The following is a 25540-nucleotide window of genomic DNA, read 5'->3' as shown; positions in this document are numbered from 1 at the left end:
TTGCCTGGAGAATCCCATGGACAGAAGAGCCTGGCCAGCTACGGTCCACAGGGCCGCAAAGAGTTGGACGTGACTGAAGTGACTTAGCACGCACACACACCCTGTGAAGAGGGCGAGCTTCTCAGAATGCAGCACAACCTTGGCTTGACGTGCTGTATCCAGATCTTTTTCTGTCACCCCATCCAGGGTGAGAGGGCCTATCAGGCAGCTCAGCGCACACTGGTTACTTCTGTCTACCTCAGGAGCATGAAGGCCACCACCGCCTTCCACCTAAGTAACTAAGCATGCTGCTTGGGTGTGACAGTGACAGGCCAGTGGCCCTCGCTGGACAAGCTCTGGGTTTTGGGTCAATGGCAGCAGAGAGGCCAAGGGCTCCATGCTTGGGCGTGCAGACACCTACACACCACACACACTCACATGGCATTCACTGACCTAGTTTCATGCAGCTCTGCACTGCCTGGGGAAGATAAGTCCTTGTGATTTTTTTTTTTTAAGTTTTTATTTGGAAACAATTTCAAATTTAACCAAACCTTGCAAAAATAAAAACAATACAAAGAACACCTGTATATCTTTTAACCAGATCATTAACATTTTACTCCATTGGTTATATCCATACACATGCCCACACACATACAAACACACACTCAAGCAAAAAAATTTTTCCGAACTATTTGAAGGAAAGTTACATCCATTATGACCCTTTACCACTAAGATTTCATTATGTATTTCCTAGGAATAGGGATTTTTCTCATGTATAACACAGTACAAATACAAACCTCATACATTTTCATTGGTACAATAATTTTATTTATTAATGTTCATATTTCAGTTTTTTCAATTGACCTAATAATGTTCTTTTTGACATACTCCTCTAGTACAGGATCCAGGCTAGGGTCAGGGGTTGAACTTGTCATGTCTCTTTAGCCTCCTTTAATCTGGAACATGTCCACAATTTTCTTTGTCTTTTATGACACTGACATTTTTGAAGAATACAGTCCTCCATTTTTTTAATTAAATAACTGTCTTCTAGAGACATTAATCATATACCATACAGTGTACCACTTAAAGTGTATGATTCGATGTTTTTTAATGTATTCACAGAGCTGGGAAACCATCATTACATTCAATTTTAGAACATACTCATCATCCCAAAGGAACTATGTGCCTATTAGCAGTCATTCCTCATTTCCTCCCAACCTCTCCAGCCCTAGGCAACCTGTCATCTACAGGTTCTGTCTCTATGGATTTACTTATTCTGGACACTTCATATAACTACAACACAATATATGACCCTTTGTGACTGGCTGCTTTCACTTACCAGTTTCAAGTTTCATCTATGCTGTAGCATGCATCAGTAGTTCATTTATTTTTATGGCAATACTGCTCCATTGTAAGGATACTATCACAGTTTCTTTATCTATTCATCAGATAATGAACATTTGAGTTGTTTCCTCATTTGACTATCGTGACTAATGTTGCTGTGAACTTTTGTGTGCAAGTTTTTATATGGACACACGTTTTCATTTCTTGGAGTGGAATTGCTGGGTCATATGGTAATTCTGGGCTTCCCTGGTAGCTCAACTGGTAAAGAATCTGCCTGCAGTGCAGGGGACCCTGGTTTGATTCCTGGGTCAGGAAGATCCCCTGGAGAAGGGATAGGCTACCCACTCCAGTATTCTTGGGCTTCCCTAGTGGCTCAGACAGTAAAGAATCTGCCTGCAATATGAGAGACCTTGGTTAGATCTCTGGTTTGGGGATGGGAAGGGCACGGCAACCCACTCCAGTATTCTTGCCTGGAGAATCCCCATGGACAGAGAAGCCTGGCGGGCTACAGTCCACGGGGTCGCAAACAGTTGGACATGACTGAGGGGCTAAGCACAGCATAGGGTAATTCTATGTTTAATCTGTCGAGAAACTAACAGACTGTCTTCCAGAATGGCTATACCATTCTACATCCTTACTGTCAGTGTATGAGCATTCCGGTGTCTCCACACCCTCACCAACATTTGTCTGTCTCTGATTATAGCCAACCTAATGGGTATTTAAAAAATGGTGTCTCATTGTGGCTTTGATTTACATTTACATTTACATTTCCCTAATGGCTAATGATGTCGAACATCTTTTTCATGTGCTTATTGGCCATTTTTCTTCTTTAGAAAAATACTTCTTCAGATAATTTTGAGTTATTTGTCTTTTAATTATTGAATTGTAAGAGCTTTTATATATTCTAGCTACAAGTCCTTCGTCAGGTAAATTATTTGCAAAATTTCCCCGTGCTATGTTTTGCCTTCTTACTTTCTTGATTACATCCTTTGAAACACGTTTTAAATTTCCTTGATGTGCAAGTTATTTGTGTCTCAACTCCCCTTTCTTTTAAACAATAGAGTATTTCTCATTTTGTGTTTGCCCAGTTAGGGTTGTATTCCTGGCCTGAGTACTGTGTAGATGATGTCGTGCTCCTCCAAAGCCACACATTGTCCATCTGCTTTTTAATGAAGATGCTAATTTTGATCACCTCATTAAGATATTGCTTGATTTCTGCACTGTATAATTACTGCCTTTTCCCCTCTCCCATTTATGCTTTTTTGAAAGGTGAAATTCTCTCTTTTCAGGCTGTCTACACTCCATTAGCACACTTCACTTTGAGTTCTGTGCCCTCCAAGACACATGCTGCATGATAGCTCAGCCCACCTTGGCCAGGCCTATGTCCTCCAGTCTCATCAGGGACTTTGTCCCACTGACCCTAAGGGCTCATGCAAATTACTCAGTTCAGGTGGAATTCACTCCCTGCCAAAGTAGGTGTCTTCATTGGTCTTATTTGCCTACAGCCCTGAGCACAGCCTCTTGGAAGTGAAGAAAGTCTGGACCTCTTTGCACTGGAAACATTAAACTTGAAAGGAGCAGTTCTGGAGAAAGTGTGATTCTGAGCTCAGCAAGGAGATGTATTGCCATCCCCACACATCACAGGGTGAGGGCTGGAGATAAGAAAAGATGAAGGACTGACAGGTCTCTGTGTATGGGTGCTGTTTCTGATCTGAGAGAGAGAGTCTTGGGAGATTGGAAGAGCACATTTCTCCTTTCCAGTTCAGGAGTCTCTTGTTTTCAGAAGGTCATGTGGGAGAGAACCCAAGTCTGACATTATGACCTTTCATTCCTACTTCTTCTGTTCCTAGAATACAACCCACCAGAAAGCTTGTAACCAGAGGATTTTCTGTTTCAGTGAAATGGGAGAAACTAGCAGATTATGAACCCGTTTTTAAAATGTATCTTGGATTTAACTTCTCTAGTCTCAAGTAGTGGAAGATAATAATGATGATAATGATGATAGCCAAAATTTATTGAGTCCATACTACTTCTAGGCAGTTTTCCAAGAGTTTTCCATGTTTGAACTCTAATTCTCACAAAACCCTATCCAGTAAGGACTATTTTTATCTTTCTTTTCTTTTGTTTTTAGATTTAGTGATATAAAATTCTATTAAAAAAGAAAAAAGAATTCTATTATTTTCTGTTGACCAATCATGATACAATGGTATTAAAACAAATAACAGTTACATAATCACAATAGTAAAAGATGTTTATCAGTTTTCACACTCAATAGCCAGACCAAAAAAAAAAAAAAGATACTATATAAGGAAACGGAGGCACAGAGAGGTCAAGTAATTGGTGCAAGGTCACACAGCTATGAAGTGGCAGATGTAGAGGACAAATTCAGGTACTGCAGAGGACACAATGGGAGTCTTGGAGAAAATGAACATTATGAAAGATAGATTTTAGAGAACTCTTTCATTTAGACAAAGAAAATGAATGTATTCTCAGAAAAGTACATTGGGAATACTGAGAGGGGGACTATCAGGTGAATCATGCTGCTTGAGTCCCTTCATTGGAAACCCTGAGTGATGATTTACCAAGCCTCTTCTAGTTGTACTCACATCACTCGAAACTTCAGCTTTGGTGCCTGATGTGGCTGCTAAAAACTGCCTTCCTCAAACCAAGTCACCTGGTTCTAACACTGAGGTTCTGGGCACATATGCTTGCTTTGCCACCATTACCACCCTGCTGTGGATGGACAGGCACCATTGGCTGCAGCCGCACTGGCACTGTGTAACGATGACCAGTTTGTGGTCACACACAGTGAGTTACACACGAGGCTGCAGAGGACTGAGCCCAGCAGGCCCGGCCAGGGTTCACCACCACCTCACACCCTTTCCCGCCACACTCTTCTGCTGGCTGTGACTGTGTCAGTCACACATTGCTGGGTCTGTCCTCCCTGGGATACTGGTTCCATTTCCTGCTCAGAAACTATTAAATTTTTTCAAAATTTCACACAAAGTGTGTATAACAAGGCAAAGCCAGCAACAAAGCTCAGATCTGAGATAGGTTTGTATTTCTGCTTTTTGCACTGCACAAGGGAAAGATGGAAAACTCCACACTGTGCCTCCAAGTTATCCTTCAGCCCTAGGATAGAATATAGGATCAGGGGATTCCCTGAACTGAACCACTGGTGGTTCAGTGGTTAAGACTCAGGCTTTCACTGCCATGGACCTGGTTTCCATCCCTGGATGGGAAACTTAGATCCCAAAGTCATGTGGTGTGGCCAAAAAAATAATAAAATAATAATAATAAAAGCAAATAAGCAAACAAAACTTTTCTAAAAAGAATGTAGGATCAGAGGAAAGTCCAAGTCAGTGGAGAGTGGTAGCTGTTGAAAGGACATGCAGTGAATATTACACAAGATTACAATTTGTGAATAATTGTTCCCCCTCATTCTTTCTAGTCCTTCTTCCTCCTGTCTCAGGAATATGTATCCAACCATAACAATGAATGAATGAATGCAGTATGTGTGTCTTTGGACATGGACATGATTCAGAGCATTGTTGATAGTTTGAAAGGACCTGAAGATCAATGTGGGCTTTCCAGGTGGCTCAGTGGTAAAGAATCCACTTGCCAATGCAAGAGATGCAGGAGATGTGGGTTTGATCCCTGGGTTGGGAAGTTCCCCTGGAGGAGGAGATGACAACACACTCCAGTATTCTTGCCTGGAACATTCCATGGACAGAGGAGCCTGGTGAGCTACTGTCCATAGGATCACAGAGAGTCGGACATGACTAAGTGACTGAGCACACACACATGCACACACGCACACACACAAAGATCAATAACTTCTTACCTAGTCATTAATCATTGGGACAGACAGAGAGAAGGAAATGATCTAAACAGACACATTCAACATGCAATCAATCCGTTATCAATCCACAGCCCTAGCCCCCAGCATCCCATTGGTAACATTTAGTCTTGAATTATGAGCATTTAAGCCCCCTTGTCATTTAAGCTTCAAGGCAGTGGGATGACTGAAACGCAGGTGGATCCCATTTATAATCACTAGGTGGCGCCTGTTCTAATTGCAAAACGCCTCGTTCACCACTTGGAGCTGTGGTCAGCCTGGCCTGAGACCAACTGTCAAGCTCCTGCTGGGTAGGTAGACGAACTTGCCAGGGCCACTGCTGCCAGCTTGGTTTAAGGAGCCAGTGCCCTGGGAGGGAACTGGATTGACGATTCCAATGATGAGCTCATCCTATCTAAAGTAGAAACTCCCTCCCACCACCTCCTCATTCTCTACATGTTCAACTCTTTTAAACTTTCTCTACAACAGTTATCACCCTTGACTTTACTATATGCATATTTTCTGTTTCCCCCAACTAGAATCTAAACTTCACAAGAACATCTTGCCCACTACAGTATCACCAGCTTCTCAATACCTAATACTTTTTAAGCCCTCAGTAAACATGTATAAACGAATGAATGAGCCAACACATAACAAAGAATTATTAGAAACTAAGGTCTGTAGGCACATTCCACTAATGAGCTACTCTGAAAATCAAGTGATGATGAGTTATGACCATTGTTTATGGCAGATAGGTTTTATTCCACTAGAGCATCCTGCTTGTGAATTAGAGTGGTTTCACTTTCTAAATCTATATCAATCCTACTGTGTTCTCTGGAAAGTGATCCCTTCTAGGTAGTTATGTCTTTGTAGCTGTCAATCATAGAGGCAGCCTTGTTGGGCTATCAGGGCCCTGAGGTTGGTCTCCTGTAGGCCAATCAGGACTGCCTCAAGGGAGAAGGAAGCAGAGTACCACAAATACCCAGGACACCCCTGAGCTGGGTTCACAAGCCCCTGGAGTAGAAGATGACACAGAGAAAAAGCAATACCACGACTTCTAATTTCTTCTGGATGGGCTGCTACTGGCCATGCCCAGGACCTGGGTTCAGAGTCAGTTGATGCCTTGCCTGAAAGAAGGCCCCAGGTGACAAGGTTCTCTTGACTTGGTAAGGAACTACTTTACTCGACCCCCACCCAATCCACATGCCTCCCAAACACTGACCAAGAGTGATGCAGACGGGTAAGGCTCCCAGCATCCATCCTGCTGTGTGAAAGGAAGCGGAGATACTGACAGCCCCAGTCAGAGGCATGTCTCCTGAGCTGAGGAGGTGATGGAGGCTGGGCTGGGTGTGGGAGCCCCCTGTCTCCCAGCAGGCTGCAGGAGTCTGCAGTGGAGGGCAGCAGGCAGCCAGCCCTGGCTCATCTTCCTGCAAAGATCCACAAGTCTTCGTGCTGGACAGCTGCTGCCTTTCCCAAGTTTCCACATGACAACTATAAAATCACCTGCAAACCTAAATCCAGTGAGTGCCTACAGACAACACACTTAATAGCTGTGAGGGTGATTCAGAGGAAGCAATTTTCCAAAGCGAAGATGATCATCTGTTTGTGTGAAGCGGCAAGCACTCTTTTATTAGCACTGGAAACTCAAGGGGAACGTGGCTGCAGCCACAAAAGCAGCACTTCAGTAAATGGCTCAAGAACAGTATCCACAGCTGGAGGGAAGGACGCGTTCAGACTCTTCTGCCACTCAGTTCTGAGAAGGTGGAGCTCAGCTCTGACCTCTTCCTGTTGACTTAATCAATGGCTCCTGTAAGTTCTGTCCCTGTGTCCACACAGGGACCCCCAGAATTCACAGTTGCCTTGTCTTATCTACATACTTTCCCCAGGTGACCTCAATCTGTCTTATCCTTTGTCCTGTGACATCAAAATTCATATTCCAGCCCCAAGCTCTCCTGGGACTTCGCAGAACCAGGTGCCTATTTGAACTCTTTATTTGGTTACCTGATAGACATCTCATACTCAGAATGGTGGAAATTGAATTCTTGACCTTCTCTTCTTTTCCAGCATTGTATTGCATAATAAATCACTATGACTTAGTAATGATCATTGATTTTGCTCACAAACCTGTCATTTGGGTATGGTTCAGTGGGAACTGCCCAGCAAAGCATCAGCTGGAGAATCCATTTCTAAGGTGGCTCATTCCCCTAGCTGACAAGGTTTGCTAGCTGTCACCTGAGAGTCAGCTAGGCTATGGGGGCGGGGGGGGGGGGGGGGTGCGGTCCTCTTCACCAGCTGCTATGGCTTTCTCAAGGCACAGTGACTGAGGGCCCAGTAAGTTTCCCAAGGAGAGGAAGTAGAGATTGCCAGTATCTTAAGTCCCAGGTCCAGAAACTGGTAAAATGTTACTTCTGCCATAGAGTATTGGTTCATCAGTCACAGATCCCAGATTCAAGGGGAGGGGTTAAAAGACCCTCAACTTTCCATGGAAGAAGCATCAGAGAATTTGTAGACAAGTTTTTGAACTGTCACATGTCCCAAACCTGCTCCTTCTGCAATCTTCATCTACCAGTTATTTGGGCAACTAGAATTCACCTTCAGTTGCTATCTTTCCCTTTCCCGTCCATCCAATCATCTGGAAGTTCTGGGGACTCTCTCCCAAAACATGTCCACAATCCTTCTGTTCTATCCTCTCCACTATGACTGCCTTAGCCCAGCCAGCCTCACCTCTCACTGGATGGCTGCTTGGTTGGTGGCAATAATTTGTTAACTGCTCTCTGCCTCCGTGTCTGCTTTCTAAAACCTATTCTTCATATAGTAACCAGAGCTCTCTTTTAAAAACATCAATCAGATCACCCCACTTTTCTGTTTAAACCCCTTCCAAAAGTTTCACAACATATTTAGAATTAAACCCACACCCCTCATTCTGGATTCCAAAGCCCAGTGTGTTCTGGCCCTATCCAGTTTCCCAGCCTCATCTCATACCTCTTGACTTCTCACTAGTCTGTGATCCACACATGTGTTTATTCCTGCCTGGATAGCCTTTGCACCTGACTTTCCTCTCTCTGGAATGTTCCTCCACGTGATCAGCCCACGGCTGATTCTTGCCATTTTTTTCAGTTGAAATATCATTTACCCAGAAGGACCCTCACGATTCCCAAACCTAAAACAGCCACACCATCATCTGTTATATTAACCTATTTTAATTTTTAACATAGCACTTACTACAAGCTGATACTTTTCATGTTGATTTGTTCATTGTCTCCTCCTTCTAAATGGTAAGCTCTAAAATGACAAGACCTTGTCTTGTCACTGTGCAACCCTAAGGCAAAGAGGTGATATTAGTTAACTATTTATTGATTTAGCAGATAGTATGAGTAGCCCCCGCCCACCAGCCTTCCAACAGGACCACAGAGTCTCTCAGAGTGGTTGATGGGTATAGACAGGAAGTTGCATGAGGGCCTCAGTGGCTCGTGCATGGCCCAGCTCCTGGAGGATGTTTCACAGAGACCAGGTTCATGCAGCCTCCTTCCAACCCCCAGGTACTGCCATCAGCTGCCTTCTTATGAAATCAGCAGTACAGAACCAGATAGTCCTGAGCATATAGTTACTAACATGCTTGGACAGAATGGTGCAGTTCAGCTCACCCCATCGGTCAGGTCACTAACTCATGTTATATTACATCTGAATTTTCATCTTATAGTCAGACTCAGAAATGTAGGCCAAGTTCCAGCATTATAAATTCCAAGGACTTGTATTAATGATACCTTTAAAAGTGAAGATATTCAAGTTTTTCACGAGAGACTTAGAAAAGGGTATTTAGGACCATTCAGATAAATTAAAAAACTTTGGCTAAGGGCTTTTAAAAAATCAATATTGCTTATAGGTTAAAAAAATCACTGAGGTAAAAAGTTAATTCAATAATGAAATAACCTTCATTTTCTTCAGAAATATTTGTTGATCATTTTTTTGGTACTTTGGTGTAGAGAACTGATTGTGTGTGGAGTTAGTTTGTTACTGAAATAAAACACTGTGGTTGCCTGTAGGCAACCCTTTCATTAGGGAAATGGCAGCTTGTGTGATAGAATTTTTTTATTCACTGTAATAAGATTTTTGCCTGTGGAGTTTGGTTTTTAAAAATTCAATAGTATTGAAAAATCAGATTCCTGTGGGAGAAAATGATTGTGAGCTCCCACTGTGTTGACTAAAAGTGAGACGATTCTGTGGTACTCAGAGGCTGGGATTAGCATAACTGCTTCTGGCGGTGGTGTGACCATTAAGAGAGTGAGGCCACCCTGAGCCGTGCAGCTCATGCCCTCGGAGACCAACCGCTCTGAGCTTGGAGCGGGGGAAGGAAGGCAAACGTGACAGGCTGGGCCATACCACCTCCCACCTGGGCCTCCACCGCCCCGTGGTGGGAAGCCCAGGTGGAAGGAGTACCCTTGGCGGTACTGACTCAGGGTGTGTGAATATCCTTTTCATGATGGATGGAGTCACATTCATCAGGAGATCACGTCGGATCTGAACTGTCCAGGCCCTACCTTGGTGCCCAGAAGAGCAGTGCCCTGAAGGCACAGCTGCAGTTGTAAGAGAAGCACAGTACATTTGCTACGAGATGGAAACTGGCAACCTTCAGATGATGGAAGGTCATCGACAGGTCCACATGTCTGTGGAAGTGCTGAGTTTCTACCTTTTTATTTCTAATTCTTTCTGCTTTAAGTATTTTTTGGTGATCACTGCTTGGAATCCAAGCTTCTGGGATCAAATTTAAGTCACACAGACTGGAGAAGGCTGTGGAGAAAACTGGGTCCTTCCATGTCTTGGGCAGGGCGGAGGTGAGCGGTGTCTGGAGGGCTCCCCTTTCCTTCCTTCCCCCTTTCCTGGTCTGCCTGGTCAGAGCCAACACCTGAGTACAGAGGGCTCCCTTAGGGAGGGCTATGCTGGAAGAAGCTGAGGTTTCAGACAAGGCAGCCCCCTCAAGGAGGAGTGAGGACCGAGAAGGACAGATGAGTCTCACCTAAGCTGACTGAAATTCAGCTCAGCCAGCCCCTGATGTATCCAAGACAGCTGCCCACACCAATGAGAAGCAGGTAAGACTCAAACCCATTCTCTGTCCACATCTATAGTGCTGGGAAAGAAAAACCAAGTTCAATTTACCAAAATATCTGTATTATCTATAAAAATTAAACTCTAACCAGTCACTGCTACTAGAGGCAGCATTATCCGTCTATGCTGGCTGCAGAAGCATATGGCTGTGTCCTGCCAGCCCATAGGCTGAACACTGTGTCAAGTGGCACGTGGGCAGACTTATTTGTAAGGCCTCAAAAACCTGGACACTTTGGAACGGAGTAATCGGATGAAGGATCGTGGAAACATTTCCCGGGACTCCTGGGCTGTGTACTTGAAATAGTTCTGGGGGTGGGCCAGGACATCAAACAGAGCCTTAATCAGTTTCTTATCCTAAAAAGAAGAGAATTTTTGTTACTGGGCCAAAATATTTAAACATGATGACATTTTGCTAATGGAACTATAATGTCCCACTGTGAGATAATAAGTTGATCAGCTGATTTCCTCTGATTTTTATCCTTTGTTCCAGTTTTTTTTTCCCCAAGGATCTTTAAAAAGCACATATTAGTTTTATAACAGAAAACTTAATACATAAAAAATTGTTTTTCTAAACCACATGATAACTTTGGAATTTGGGGAATATTTATAGGGTTAGTGATGTGGCAAGTGTTTATTTATACTTATAAATATCTGAAAGTTGGTGAACTTCAGGCTTGAAGGATGAACAAGGAGCTAAGACTCTTTAACTATTTGGAGAATAAACATGAAAACATGATTTGCTGCTGGCTTGGATTTATGATAAACAAGTTTCCCACTGCTCTTCCTCACATTCCTAGATTAAAAAATACAACTTTACTTGACAACACTAAAAACAACTTCCCTGGTGACTCAGTGGTAAAGAACCCACCTGCCAACGCAGGAGACGTGGGTTCCATCCCTGGGTTGGGAAGCTCCTCTGGAAAAGGAAATGGCAACCCAGTCCAGTATTCTTGCCTGGAAAATGCCATGGACAGAGGAGACTGGTGGGCTACAGTCCATGGGGTCGCAAAAGATTCGGACACGACTTAGCGACTAAACAACACAACAAACATTCTACAACACTAAAAACAATTCCTTGTTGTTGTTGTTGTTTTAAAGAAACTAAGTGTGGTGAAGATACAAAACTGCCCTCAGCCCAGAGCAGGCTCAGTGTCTGAAAGGCAGCAATGTGGTGGGAGAGGAAACTTTCCTCTGTGGCATGGGTAACTGCCATGCCCACCTAGGTACATACTCACCTTAAGTATTTCCTGATGGTTCTCAGATGCATAAAGCCTGCCATCTCGAACTATGTCTTCAATGAGCTCCTGGTAGTCCTCTGTGTGAAAAAAGGACATATTTTTCATTGCTATGGTTTAGTTATTTCCAAGCTCACTCTTTTCTTTAATTGTTCAAATAATGTTCTGAGAAATGCCCTTTCTGCAACTGAGACAGGCTGGGATCTGAGACCCTGTGCAGCAGTGCTGCGATGCTTGCACCTAGACACACCACTCCTGGAACAAAATACAAAGAAACTGAATGGGACAAAAAATAACGGCATGCATATTCAGCTGGGGCAAACTCTGGACCCCATAGATACAAGGAGACCAAAAAACCCAACCGCCACTTTTGAAGAGCCTGGAGCAAAAGCAGGGTACTGCTCATGCCCCCTGCATACACCACCACTAAAGGGGTGGGCAAAACACCTAAGCCACCCCTCCAGCCTGACCCCTGGACACATCCCTACCCTTACCCCACCCATATAAGGAACAAGCCTGCACCCTCTCGGGGAGCAGGGAGCAGTGAGCAAGCAATCAAGGGAAACTGTTTGTGCTCCCTCCCCTGGCCACTGCAGCAGGGCTCCAGTAAAGCCTTGCCGGAATTTCTTGTCTGGCCTCTAGGAATGATTGGGGAAGGCCAAGAACCCTGGTGGGTAACACAGCTGCCATGAGAACAATGACCCCTCTGATACTAAGAAGCCAATCAGAGACTCCCACAGACTCTCCCCCACCTCCTGTCACCCACCAGCACCTGTACACCCTCTCCTGTTCCTCTTCCCTCGGATGAAACCTCAGAGCATCCAGTCAAGGATCCACCCTCCATTTGCTCACCAGCTCCCTCTTCTCTTACCAAATCAAGGGCGTTATTCCTGTCATTCTGCCCTTCCTTTCCTATGTTATGACTTTTCTCTCTCTGCTAGTCTTTCATATCAGCATAACAAACATGCTGTTGTGTCTCTAGTTTTTTGCTTTTTTAAAAACCTTCTCTTGACCTCCTTTCTTCCTCCAGCTTCCATTCCATGTCTTTGCTCCCCTTCGTAGCAAAACTCCTTGAAAAGAATTGTCAGCAATCACTGCCTCCAATTCTACTCTTTTCTTTCTCTCTCAAACCCATTCCAGTCAACAGTGGCCCCCACCACTTCCCCAAAACGGCTTGTTGGGGTCCCCAGTGACCTTCACGTCGCTAAATCCGAAAGCTCAATTCTCAGTCATCATCCTCCTTGATGCAGTAGCATTTCAAAGTCTAGCCTATTTTCTACAGTCATAATTCAAATCAAGCATATGCAAGACACAATCTCTTTAAAATTCCAGGCAGAAAAAAAGTGCCTCTTTGTATGCATATCATGTGCAACAAAACCAAACAAATCATAAGAACATCACTGGAACTGTGTGGGAGGAGTTCTCAAAAAAGTTTCCCCTAGTCAAGTGATGGGAAATGGAAATTCATGGGATAATACTCATAATTACTAATTGAATACATGTTTGTACAAGTCTCTGGTCCTCTGTTCATTTGGTCTCTTTCTTCTTATCCTTTAATTTTAGTGAATACAAAATCTATAAAATATGAACAAGGGTACATTTTTCTTTTAATCTTGAATTCCTCTGCTGCAGAGTTTCTACCTCAGAGAATTAGCCCCCTTCTGATGAGGAGTTTACCATTAGGAATGCCTGTCACTATGCTGGAGAGCTGTCTGCCACTATCCCAAATGCTTCCAGGTCACCGTCTTTTTTAAAATTCTTATTTATTTATTTGGCTCCACCAGGTCTGAGTTGCAGCATGTGGTATCTAGTTCTCTGATCAGGGATTGAACCTGGGAGCCCTAGGTTGGGAGCACGGAGCCTTAACCATTTGACCATTAGGGAAGTCCTCAAAAGCACCATCTTTGTTTTTTTTTTTTTTTTTTTAATCTTTCCTCTGCTTTTAAGAATGACTGTCTCCTCACTTGCTCCAGTTGTCATGGAAAAGCACTCCAGTGTTGTAGGAAAGAACTCAGGAGCCGCAAAGCCCTACAACTTTGTCCTCCTGTGTCCTCGGGCGCTTACTTAAATCTCTAAGCCAGAGCGGCCTCATCTATAAATCAAGAAAGAGATGCAGTTGCATCTACTGCCTGGGCGGCTGAGAGGAATGTGCCGGGTCAAGGGCACTTGGCACTGGTCCTCCTAAGTTCGGCACACGTTAGCTTCTCCGGGCCAGTGGGCTAGTCTGCAGCAGCCTCGGCTGCCCCTTCTCAATGCAACTGCTGTTCTTCTGGGTTTAGAACCAGATATCAGATTTGTCTGAAATATACGTTGAGAAAAAATATTAAATAGGCTCTGGTGAGGATCTAAGAGGCTTCTGCAAGGCCAAAGCAGCATTTTTCAACTATTTTCTGTTGTGACATGCCAGATCCATTCTCATGAGCCTAACCAGAGTTATATGTAATTTTCTCCAGTTCAAGTGACAACTCTTTATTTGAATTTTTTTAATTAAAAAAGCAAGATGTTTTCATGTGTCACAGAGTTGAGAACAGCCTGAACTAAAGTGTGTGAGCTCTGGTGACATTTGTTTTGGCTTCTCCGTGGTTTTTGGGTGCCTTCCTCATCCCAGATGGGGGCGGTTGTGGGCTGGCTGCCTGTGGGGAGAGGAGGTATTCTATCTCCTGGCAGAGCCACGTGGGAGCCACGTGTGTCCACCTAGGAGTCTGATGCTGAGATCCCTTGTCTTGGTGTCTGACATGTTTCAGACACCAGGATGATGATTTTATCACATGCTAGAAATAAACTTTGTGAGGTGTTCTTAGGAACTCCATAGAATACTGTTTTTCCAAAACACCGACTTTTCGTACTTGTCTGCCTGAATACCTTCAGTGGCTCCGTATAAGATTAGGTCTACCCTTCTGAGCTTGGCACTTGCGTCTCGTCATAGCCTAAGTCTGCCTCCTACTACTCTCATCTCTCACTGCTGAGCCCCGTGCACCCTACCAACTGGCCAAATCATCAGTCCCCAACAGGCCAAGTACTCCATTATTTCACCTATGTCATCTCCTTTTCCTGAATGTTCTTCCTGCCACTTACAAGAAAACTTATAAGTTCTTTTGACTCTAACCTCTTGAGACTTTGTTTTATTCTCTCCAAAAACCCATGCAAAGTGAACTGCAACCCCTTCTCTGTCCTCACACAGAACCTCGTACATGCCCTGTTGTAGCAGCTATGATACCATATACATTTTATGACTGTCACTAACCACATTGTCTCCAGCACTTCATTCAATACCTGGCATAGTAGATGCTCATTAAATATTTGTTGCATGGATGAATGAATAAGTTCATGATGAATAGATGACTCTTCCCCCACTAGGTTATCAGTCCCTCCAGGACAGAATCTAGTTCATTTTGTGTTCCTAGTAAATGTTTGTCATCCAAGTCTCAGAACTAGATAGGGCCCCAGGGCTCACATCGGCCACTCCTTCATTTAACAAGAAGAAAGTAAAACCAGAGGTCATCTAACTTGCCCAAAGTTAAACAGCAAGTTAGTGGTAGAGACAAGACCAGAACTCAGGTCTTTTTCCCCATCCTTAGGATTCCATATATTGGAGAAGGAAATGGCAGCCCACTCCAGTACTCTTGCCTGGAAAATCCCGTGGGCAGAGGAGCCTGGTAGGCTGCAGTCCATGGGGTCGTGGAGAGTCAGACACAACTGAGCAACTTCACTTTCACTTTCACTTTCAGGATTCCATATAAGAAAAGCCACAATCATAATAAGTTAATATTTGCTGAGCATTTACTATGTGCCAGGCACCAAACCAAGTTCTTTATGGATTATCTCACTGAACTCTCACATTAAGTCTAACGATTATCTATCTCCATCTACATATTAAGAAAATGAAGCCCAGAGTTGGTAGCATCAGAAAGTCACAAAAGAGAAAATACCCAACCTGCCTAACTCCAACGCCCACATTCCACGCCATCAAGCTATGTTCACTTTTATTTACTTTCTCAAACATCTTTTCATGCCTGTAGTTAGTGTCCCCAGATGCCTGCCTAGAAACTGGCACTTGTGAGTCAGCAATGTCCTGTCTCCATAACCTGCCTGCCTTGCTGAGCACGTGTGCTTGTCAGCACTCCACCAGCTGGCCCAGAGTGGGTTCTGTTCAGACCAGAGCAGCTCCTTACACATGTTGCAGCCTGAGCTTCACAGTGCTCACCATCGTACGTCACGTATGGGACCTGGAACCCTCTGGCGCTGTTCCCCTCATTGGACTTAAACTGAATCCACAGCCTCTTGGATCTGGAGGTGAAGGCGATGGGGCGTTCATAGGTCTGGCAGGTTTCATACGTTGTCACAGAATTGGATGAAGCTGCCAAGGGAAGTTGGAGGGGATGGGGTTCAAGTCACCACGGAGCCTGCAGACAATGGACACTCATCTTTTCAGATACTCACGCCACAGAACAAGTCACGTGCAAGGGTTCTTCAGGACCAGTGGAGTCCTCAGAAGGGACTGGAAATCTAGTACTGGATATCTAGTGGATGCAGTTGGTGACGGTGGGCCCCAGGGACAGCTCACTGCAAGGCCCCTGGCTGGCAAACAGCAGCAGCTCAGGCTGCAGCAGTCATGCAGGAGCTGAGTTAGGGCCCTCACATTCTAGAGCCAACCTGCTGTAACCTAGTGATAATCACCACCATTGGCTGCATGCTTCCTAGGACCAGGCCGTGTGCTCTGCACTTTATGGACTTCATCTCACTTAACTCTGCCCTCCCCCAAACAAGAGGAAGTTGGTGCAGTGGTTCCCTCACTTATAGAGAGATTAAGTATATAGATCACACAGGGTCACACAGCCAGTATGTGGAAAAATCAGGATTCAGACTCACACCTGACTGCAGGCACTGTAACCACTAATAAGAATGGCAAACACTATGTGGTGGCCTGGTGTGTCATTATTATTCTCAGTGCTTTGCAAATATAAACTGATTTATTCCTCATGACAACCCTCTGAGGTAGCAACTATTGTTATCCTCATTTTAACAGATGAGCACACTGAGGCAGAAAGTTCCAGAATGTATTCCAAGATCATAGAACTAATAAGAGGTGGAGTTGGGCTTCTGACCCAGGAAGTCGAGCTGCAGAGCCCCCTCACTGTGCTGCCTCTAAGCTGTGTTGATGGCAGTATCCTTTTCTGGACACCGGGTCATGCGTCAGGATAGGAGGTGGGTCCCTCCTGGCTGGACCAGGCCCTTGGTGTTGGTCAGTGCCCAAGCCATGAGTTGTTTCCCAGGGTGAGGCCTGTGTCTGGAGTCCTGAAGTCAGCCCTCCCTGAGGTTCACTGACACTGTGTCCTTGCCAAAGAGGTTTCCCAGTGAGCACAGAGGGGAGACCGACCTGCAGGACTGCTTCCTTTAGGGTTCAACAGGAGGTCTCAACCTGTGGTTTTGTCTAAATTTTGTTTTCTTGACAAACTCTATAAACTCATGTCTCATCTCTGTTCTAATACAGGGTGGCATTCTAGGCCTGCATCTCCCGTTTAAAGTCAGGCATAACCAACAAGAACATATTGTACAGCACAGGGAACTATACTTAATGTTATGTAATAACCTTCAAGGGAAAAGAATCTGAATCACTGTTTTGTACACCTGAAACTTACATGATCTTGTAAATCAACTCTACATCAATAAAAAAATTTTTTTTTAAATAATAAAGCCAAGTAGTGTGCCATCAGGCTTCCCTGCTGGCCTCAGAAAGGGAGCGGAGCAGAGGAGTGAGACGTACCAGTTTTCCGCATCACCAGGTAGTCTCCACAGTCGTCCTCTATGGGCAGGAAGATCTCAGGGACCACAATCAAGATGCGGCGCTTAGGGGGTGGATTGATGGTCCAGGTGCATTCTGTGTTGGCTGGGTAATTGCCTGGGTAGTTTGGGGATTCGATGTATCCGGTGAAATCACCCAGCTCCCCTCCACATCTTCTGTCTGGAAGAGGAAATGCCACGAGTCATGAAAGTACCACAGAGCCATCATCGCATCACGGCCAGCACCCGCTTGGCTAGGGAGAACCACTGCATCTCTGTTGCCATAGAGGAACAGGGCCTGAAAACGACACCATTGTGGGAACAAGTCTGTACCAGCCCCCACCCACCCAACCCCCCAACCCCTGCTGGGAGCCCAAGTACATTAACTTTCCACACAGAGCCCACCCCTCTGGTTCCCAGGGCCTCATTTTCTCCTCAACTTGAAGGGCAGGGGCAGGTGTTTGTGAAACAAAAGAATAACTTTATCCTTTATTGTTCTGTTTACAAAGTCAAAGCGCTGGGGGAACGGGTGGTACAGAACTGGCAGGTCTGTCAAAATAGGGAAAACAGAGCTGACTCTTCAGCAGAGGGTATTCTACCCTTTCCTAGACATCTCTGAGGAAGACTTGACAGCCATACTCTCACTTTTCTCTCTGGTCAAGACCATGTTTCCTTTTCAAGTGGGGAAGAGAATTCCATTCAGCTATCAGTCAGCATGGGGCGTGATACATATTCGCCTCTGGCACCAAAGACAAGGAGAATACACACTTGTGGGCACAGGCACACGCACACGCACACACACACACACACACACACACTCTCCACCTCAGCCACATCTTCACTAACTATCTCTCCACTCATCCAACAAATATTCTTGCCCTTAAGGAGCTTATTGTTTAAAACTATCAGGTGAATGTGTTCAAGAAGATCTTGAAGGGACTACCTTTGGCCTTTCAAGTTGTAACTTGGATTTATTATTCCTAACAGAAAAAAATAAATAAATAGGCTTTTGTTCCTGGAAGAGAAAAGGGGGAGGGCAGAGCCCTGGATACCTCTGAGCCTGACTGGCCGCCTGAGGAACTAAGAAACAATTGAGGACTAGGGATGGGAGGACAAGGAAACAGATTCATCTTGGTAGGGAGAAAAATTCTTATCTTCTCACACTGTGAACTGACCAAGTCTAATCTACCAACAGACTAGGATATCATGAGCAGCAGTAAGCTTCCTGTTAAGGACAATGTTCAAAAAGAGACGACAGCACTTATGAGGGTGTTATTAAAAGGACTTCGTTGGGATAGAGAGAAAACTAGATACTCTTCCAGTCATAAATTCCAATGATTCACCCCTCCAATCCCCTACTCTTCCAGTTTGGGGATGCCTCTGCTCCCCTCCATTGCAGTCTTAATGACACTGAATCAGCTAAGATTGTCTTTTGGCCTGTACTAGAGAATTTCACATGGTGGTTAGAAACAACAATCAAACAAACCACACAACAAGTCGTTGAATGACTTACCTCTCCATTCCTACAGAATACAAACCAAACTCTCTAGCCTGGCAGTCAAGACTACAGTGAAGCAATGCTGCCTGCCATAGCAGTAAACAAAGGATGTTGCGGCCATCAAGCCATGAGACACTGCAGGCACCCCAAAGGATGCACCCCGAGGAGACTCAGGATGAGAAAGCAGAGGGCACTGGCCCCAGATAGCTGAGGTGCATATCAAAGGAATGATATCTGTGAGCCCAGACGCCTGCATCTTCCCATACACAGAAAAGTGTTAAATTCCTGAACTTGAGATGTCTGGTTTTCCTTGATTAACAGTATTCTTTTGATGCTCCGACGACCTGGTCTCTCTTTACTGCTGTGTATCCTGGCTCCTCCCTTGCCTCTTTGGAGCAGTTCCATATCAGAGAGGCTGCATTCCAGGCTTAAGTTCTCAGTTTGGTGCACCGAATAAAACATAACTCTCAACTTTTAGGCTGTGCTTTTTCTTCCTTTTCTGGTCAATAAGGCCTCCCTTTCTGGTCTGCTCAGACTCCCTGCAAGCACATTCCATGATCAGGTCCAGAGGTTTCCTCCCACAAAGCCTTTTACTCTCCTGAGTCTGTGCTTCCTCCCAGCTGCTCTCCTGGGCCTGAGGCTCATTCTCCTGCTCTCCGCCAACTTTCACCATCAAAACCTTCTCCTACCCTCCTGAAGCCTGTCCTCATCTCTCCAGACAGAGAGGGGCTCCCCTGGTGGCTTAGTCAGTAAAGAATCCGACTGTAATGCGGGAGACCTGAATTCAGTCCCTGGGTTGGGAAGATCCCCTGCAGGAGAGTATGGCAATCCACTCCAGTGTTCTTACCTAGAGAATCCCCATGGACAGAGGAGCCTGGTGGGCTACAGTCTATGAGGTCACAAAAAGCCGGATACATCTGAGCGACTAAGCACAGCACAGCACCAGACAGAGGGAGTGGCTCCTTCCTCCGCAATCCCACAGCTGGTGCTGCTGCCAAACCAAGGACTTATTCTGCCTGCAGTGCCTGACACGTTACAGATCCTCAAACAGTGCTTACTGAACAGGGCTGACCTGACATTTTGCCCTTAGCAGGAAATTACAGCCAGTACAGCTTGCCTGTCTGCAGAAGTAGACTGGATAAACACAGGTGAGCACCTAAGGGTCCAGCGCTGATCAGCAGAGCCCTGAGCAGGGCTAAGAGTGGCTCCATGGTCCCGAATGAACCAAGGACCCCTGCCATCCCCCACCCCCAGGTAGGCCCAGGCACTTGCCCTCTTAAGCACCACCGTGAAAAGCCTTAGAGAGAAACCTACTTTTACACTGGGTTATGTTTGTGGAGCCATCAAAGTCAGTCGTGGTATTTCCTGGGCAGGAAACACAATGATTTTTTCCAAATTCTGGCTGGTATGTTCCTGCTGGGCAACGAATGCATCGGTGAGTAGTGGTGTTGTAGAAATGTCCAGGTGAACACTGAACTGCAGGAGTGGGGGAGGGTGGAGAGAACAACAACAACAAAAGACTATTTTTATCAAATGCAACACAAGAAATTTCACAGTTCATGAAAGAAATGTTTATGCCCAAATGAAGTACTGCTTTACTACTAATCTGGGGCTAATCAACACTTAATTCTCTAAATAGCCAGCTTGGGTGGGACCTGTGACTCATGACACTGAGAAAATTACAAAGGGAATGAGGTACGGGTGTATCTTCTGAGTTTAGGGTCTGTGCCATCAGACATGAATGCTCACAGCTCTGTCTTCACGCACAGCAGCTTGTGAGCATGGAGGGGCACAGAACTGACCCCAGGCTCCAGGCTGAACTCTGGCAGGAGGTGGGTAAGGCTCCAGAGAAGGGGCAGGGTCTGTTCTGGAGCAGGGAGCTCTAGGAAAGGGTGAAGCACTAGAGGAAGCCTGGAAGGAAGGAGCAGAGGGAGCCTGCGGACTAAACCTTCGTGCTTCTCCCTGGTCTCCCTGCAGTCAGCCTCATCCAAAGGGGCCAAGGTGGGAGGGTGAGGAGGCCCATGTCTGGGCAGTTCCTGTGCTCCCTGCCCATCCTGCAGGAATGAGTCACCCTGGGGATCTAAGCTCTCTGCCACTGAGTTCCACACAGGGTGCCTCGGGCTGGGCTTGATCGGAGCTGTACTAGACTCCTTGGTCCTCAAAAGGAAAATTCCACTTGGGGAAAAGGCAAGCTGCCAAGTCCTCACCTCTGGTTTCACAGTCCTGAAAGGAAGTGGCTCCAGGGTGTTTGGTGGGGAGGCCCCCTCCACAGGGAAAGCAGGAAGTGCGGCCGGCTTCAGGCTGGAATGTGCCCCGGGCACAGGGCTGGCAGGGTGTGAAGCCATCCGCAGAGTATTCACCAGGTTGGCACAGACCTGGGGGAAGAAGGACCCTAGGTGAGCAAGGCCCCCGGGGAGCGCCTGCCCCACCTCTCTGCAAGTGAGATCAGAGAGATGTGGTCAGGCCTGTCCGCCCGCGCTGACCTCGGCTCCCACCTCAGCAAGCAGAAGCCTTGTCCTGCCCTCCAGCTGACCCCAACAAAGTGGCATGTGGGTGCCTGATGTTTACCCACAGGGCAAAGATGGAGACAAGCGTTGGCCCTTCTGAAGTATGGAGGAGGCCTGAGTATGCTGCTGGCTGAGGACTACCTGGACCCAGGCAGCCACTGCAGTGCTGGAGCCCCCAGAGAGAGGGTTCTCTGCCTGCAGTCACCCAGCTGATTACATCTTGGGATAAAAAGACTCTTGGTTATGGAAGGGTCTACCGGTTTTTACTGATTTTATTTACTAAGTTACATCTCCTTACACTGAGGAGGAGTGTCCCGGCCTCCCTCATTTAGTCTACTAAATACAGTCAGTCCCATCCACAGTAACAGAGGGACCCAGAGCCATTTATTTAAACACATGTGTGTGTGTGTGTGTGTGTGTGTGTGTGTGTGTATGTGTGTGCTCAGTCGCTCAGTCATGTCCGACTCTCTGCAGCCCCATAGACTGTAGCCTGCCAGGCTCCTCTGTCCATGGGGATTCTCTAGGTAAGAACACTGGAGTGGGTTGCCATTTCCTTCTCCAGGGGATCTTCCCAAACAAGGGACGGAACCCAGGTCTCCTGAGTCTCCTACACTGGAAGGTGGATTCGTTACCACTGCACCACCTGGGAAGCCTTAAACACCTTATTTATTTATTTTAGTTTATGACAAGAATCACAGCCATAAACAAAAGGATTTCTAAAAGCATATATTTACTTAGGAATTAGCTTGTCATTAGCAAGATGCTATAAAAAGAAATCTGTTGTCTCTTACATTCCTAATCCTCTCTCCTCTATTAGTTTTCAGCTTTCTTTCTAACCATAAGTTATAGCTATAACAGTATTTGACAAATATACCTGAGGGAGGAGTCTGGATTCTGTCAGACCTGGGTTCTGATTCTAAATCCTCTACTCTTTGGCTGTGTGACTGTGAATGAGTCATTTTAACCTCTTAAAGTTTTTGTAGTGATACAACAACCACATGAGTAATTCACTGAACTATCCACAAATGCCTTCATGATGCCTGACACAGGTAAGTATTCAATACATTATTATTACTAGTGTTCTTATTTACTATAAATATGTATATTATTGAGATCACATACAAGTGTGAACAGATGCCCCCAAAGTACCTCCTTATCAATCTTACCATTGGTTCTAGGATTTCATAACAGGCCAAAGTTGAGGCTAGGAGTCACACAGTCAATCTGAGGATCTGATTTTTAAATCAGAAAAGGTCCTGTAGCTGAGTTTGGAGTCATTAAGGAGGGAACTAAAATTGGCTCCAGAGGTCACCAGAAAGAGAGGCAGGGCCGCTGGGGCCCTGGTGCACTCAGCCCTGGACATCACCTAAAAATCGCCAGATCAAATCACACCATCCATTTGAGCCCACAGAGTGTCAGGACAGCTGGCCCTTCTACTGTTTAATAAAGACATTCCCAGTAACCAGGAAAAAAGCCCACAGAACCCAAGTAAGTGTGGCTCCAGAGCTAATATTTTACAGAAGATGATTAAAAACTCTTCACGGAGTTTTAACAAAATAGCCAGATGGACACTTTAAAAAAAATCAGCAGGGCAAGGAGAGAGTGCAACAAATTGAAAGTGTAGCATTGAAACATAAACATTACCATATGTAAAATAGCTCATGGGAAGTTGCTATATAACTCAGGGAGCTCAGCTTGGTGCCCTGTGATGACTTAGAGGGGTAGGATGGGGTGGGAGGTGGGAGGGAAGTTCAAGGGGGAGGGGATATATGTATACTTATGGCTGATTCACGTTATTGTACGGCAGAAACCAACACAACACTGTAAAGTAATTATCCTCCAATTAAAAAAAAAATCAATAAGCTATGACTTTGAGATGAAAGCTTGAAATAATCAGAGCTACTTTCTCCATTTTTTGACACTTTCAGATAGTCCCTCCACACTGGTTGATCACTCAGGTCTCAGAGGTTATTTACAATGATGAAACATGCAATTGCAACATATACACATTTTCTCTGCCAATGTATTATATCAGGTCTTCATTTATTTATTCAGCAAATAAGATGACCCCAATAAAGTTTCTACCAGTAGGAATTCATTCCATGGTGCAGTACACATTTTCTGCATTATGATGTTATTTATGCCTTCTGTCTCAACAATGATTTCAGAGACTGGAGGAGTAAGAAGGGACAAACAGGATTCTTACCTCCACATTCAGACACATTCCAAGCTTCTGGGGTCTTCAGGGTCCCAGGACTTCCTGGTCTTGGACATGGTTCGCATATAATTTGCCCTTCCTCGTTTTGGAAGGTTCCATTTGGACATAAAATACAGCGTTCCTGTGCTCCGTCATAATATGTCCCAGCCCTGCAACTGACTAGCCAAAGGGGGAAATGATCTGGTCAGTGAGAGGACAGAGCCCAAGGAAGGATGATATGAGTGCTGGGGATGAAGGTCAACTGATGGCATTGACCCCACATTTTCCTATACAATTCCCCTCAATACAGAACATGTGCCATCTCTGGGTTCCTTATGCACACTCATCTGCCATGATCCCTGTCACCCTCTGTTAGGGGCATTTACAGGTCCTCTTTCCCTAGACCTTGAGCTCCTTGAGGGCAGGGATCACAGTGGTCCTCAATAGTTTTGAACACAAGCACTTGATGACATCCCCTACTTCATGGGATTGTCAGGAGTATAAAGGTGAAAATCATTCACTGAACATAGGATTGGTATTGGAATAATAGACAGGAAGGTGCTATTAATTCAGGCTGGTGGCATTCTGGAAGCCTTCCTAGAAGAGGCCACATCTTCAAGACGGCTTGAAGGATGAGTATGAGCTCCCCAGATAGGCAAAGGGGAAGTTTGTAAAGATTCATGTCTGACAAATGGGAGGAAAGAGGAGGAAGAAATTTTGGGGAAGAAAGATAGATTGAAAAAGTCCTTGAGTGTCAGGCCTTTGGATTTTATCCTAAAGGATTGGATTTTATCCTGAAAGAGCCATTGAAAGGCAAAGAATACAACCAGAAGCTGTGTTTTGAAATGCTCACTCTCTGTTGGCTATGGGAACTTTATTTTCTTGGGCTCCAAAATCACTGCAGATGGTGACTGCTGCCATAAAATTAAAAGATGCTTGTTCCTTGGAAGAAAAGCTATGACCAACCTAGACAGCATATTAAAAAGCAGAGACATTACTTTACCAACAAAGGTCCATCTGGTCAAAGCTACAGTTTTTCCAGTAGTCATGTATGGATGTGAGAGTTGGACTATAAAGAAAGCTGAGTTCCAAAGAATTGATGCTTTTGAACTGTGGTGTTGGAGAAGACTCTTGAGAGTCCCTTGGACTGCAAGGAGATCCAACCAGTCAATCCTAAAGGCAATCAGTCCTGAATATTCACTGGAAGGACTGATGCTGAAGCTGAAACTCCAATACTGTGGCCACCTGATGTGAAGAACTGACTCATTGGAAAAAACCTTGATGCTGGGAAAGACTGAAGGCAGGAGAAAGGGATTACAGAGGACAAGATGGTTGGATGGCATCACCGACTCGAAGGTCATGAGTTTGAGCAACTCCAGGAGTTGGTCATGGATGGGGAAGCCTGGAGTGCTGGGGTCCATGGGGTCACAAAGAGTCAGACATGACTGAGCAACTGAACTGAACTGACTGTTGGCTATGGGGAGGGTGATCTCAAGTGTCTTACAGATGAGCTATGCAAAATAACATGCTTCATATTTGTAATAATGGCAATACATTACAAAGAGCAAATCCTAGTAAACATCTCCTGAAAGAATCAACTACAAGGAAGTTAATAAACTATGCTTCTGATCATATTTTTTGGTGTTGTTAAACAACAAACATCTTGTATCTTATTTTAGGATATGAATATAAACTAAATACACTGAAGTGGGTTCCCTCGTATAATACTTAAACAACATCATCAGAACCATCAAACAGGCTTTCTGATGGCTAACATTTGTTGACTACTTGTGATCTACCAGGGCTTCTCATGTGGCACTAGTGGTAAAGAACCCTGCTGCCAATGTACAAGATGTAGGAGACACGGGTTTGATCCTTGGGTTGGGAAGATCCCCTGGAGAAGGGCACGGCAACCGTGCAATAAGCTTTACACATATTATCTCACTTCGTCCTAGAAACAAACACAAAGGAGCAAGGTGCTATGATTAGCGTCATTTCACAGAAGCAGAGACTTAGAGACATTAAATAATTTTGCCAAAGTCCCACAACTAATCTGTG

The 25540-nt window shown here is 45.1% G+C and overlaps 1 protein-coding gene across 4 annotated transcripts in view; it reads right to left on the bottom strand.

The window, feature by feature from the left end:
• Positions 1-455: 455 nt before the first annotated feature.
• The window catches only part of SCUBE2 (signal peptide, CUB domain and EGF like domain containing 2), an 80456-nt gene continuing 55371 nt past the window's right edge, over positions 456-25540 (bottom strand). For 3 of the 4 annotated variants that reach the window (XM_061147908.1, XM_061147901.1, XM_061147922.1), the window contains 7 exons: positions 23492-23662; positions 20986-21153; positions 20093-20254; positions 17264-17461; positions 15704-15856; positions 11500-11579; positions 458-10618 (listed from right to left, as the gene is read on the bottom strand). In XM_061147908.1, the coding sequence (XP_061003891.1) occupies positions 10466-10618; positions 11500-11579; positions 15704-15856; positions 17264-17461; positions 20093-20254; positions 20986-21153; positions 23492-23662 (1085 nt within the window). In that variant the 3' untranslated portion in view covers positions 458-10465. Of the gene's footprint in view, positions 10619-11499; positions 11580-15703; positions 15857-17263; positions 17462-20092; positions 20255-20985; positions 21154-23491; positions 23663-25540 lie in introns of all 4 variants that reach the window. The other variant, XM_061147916.1, reaches the window with a different exon arrangement.

The sequence above is a fragment of the Dama dama genome, chromosome 1 (assembly GCF_033118175.1).
Source record: "Dama dama isolate Ldn47 chromosome 1, ASM3311817v1, whole genome shotgun sequence".
In the NCBI taxonomy this organism is placed as follows: domain Eukaryota; kingdom Metazoa; phylum Chordata; class Mammalia; order Artiodactyla; family Cervidae; genus Dama; species Dama dama.
This window is presented reverse-complemented; position numbering and strand designations above follow the sequence as displayed.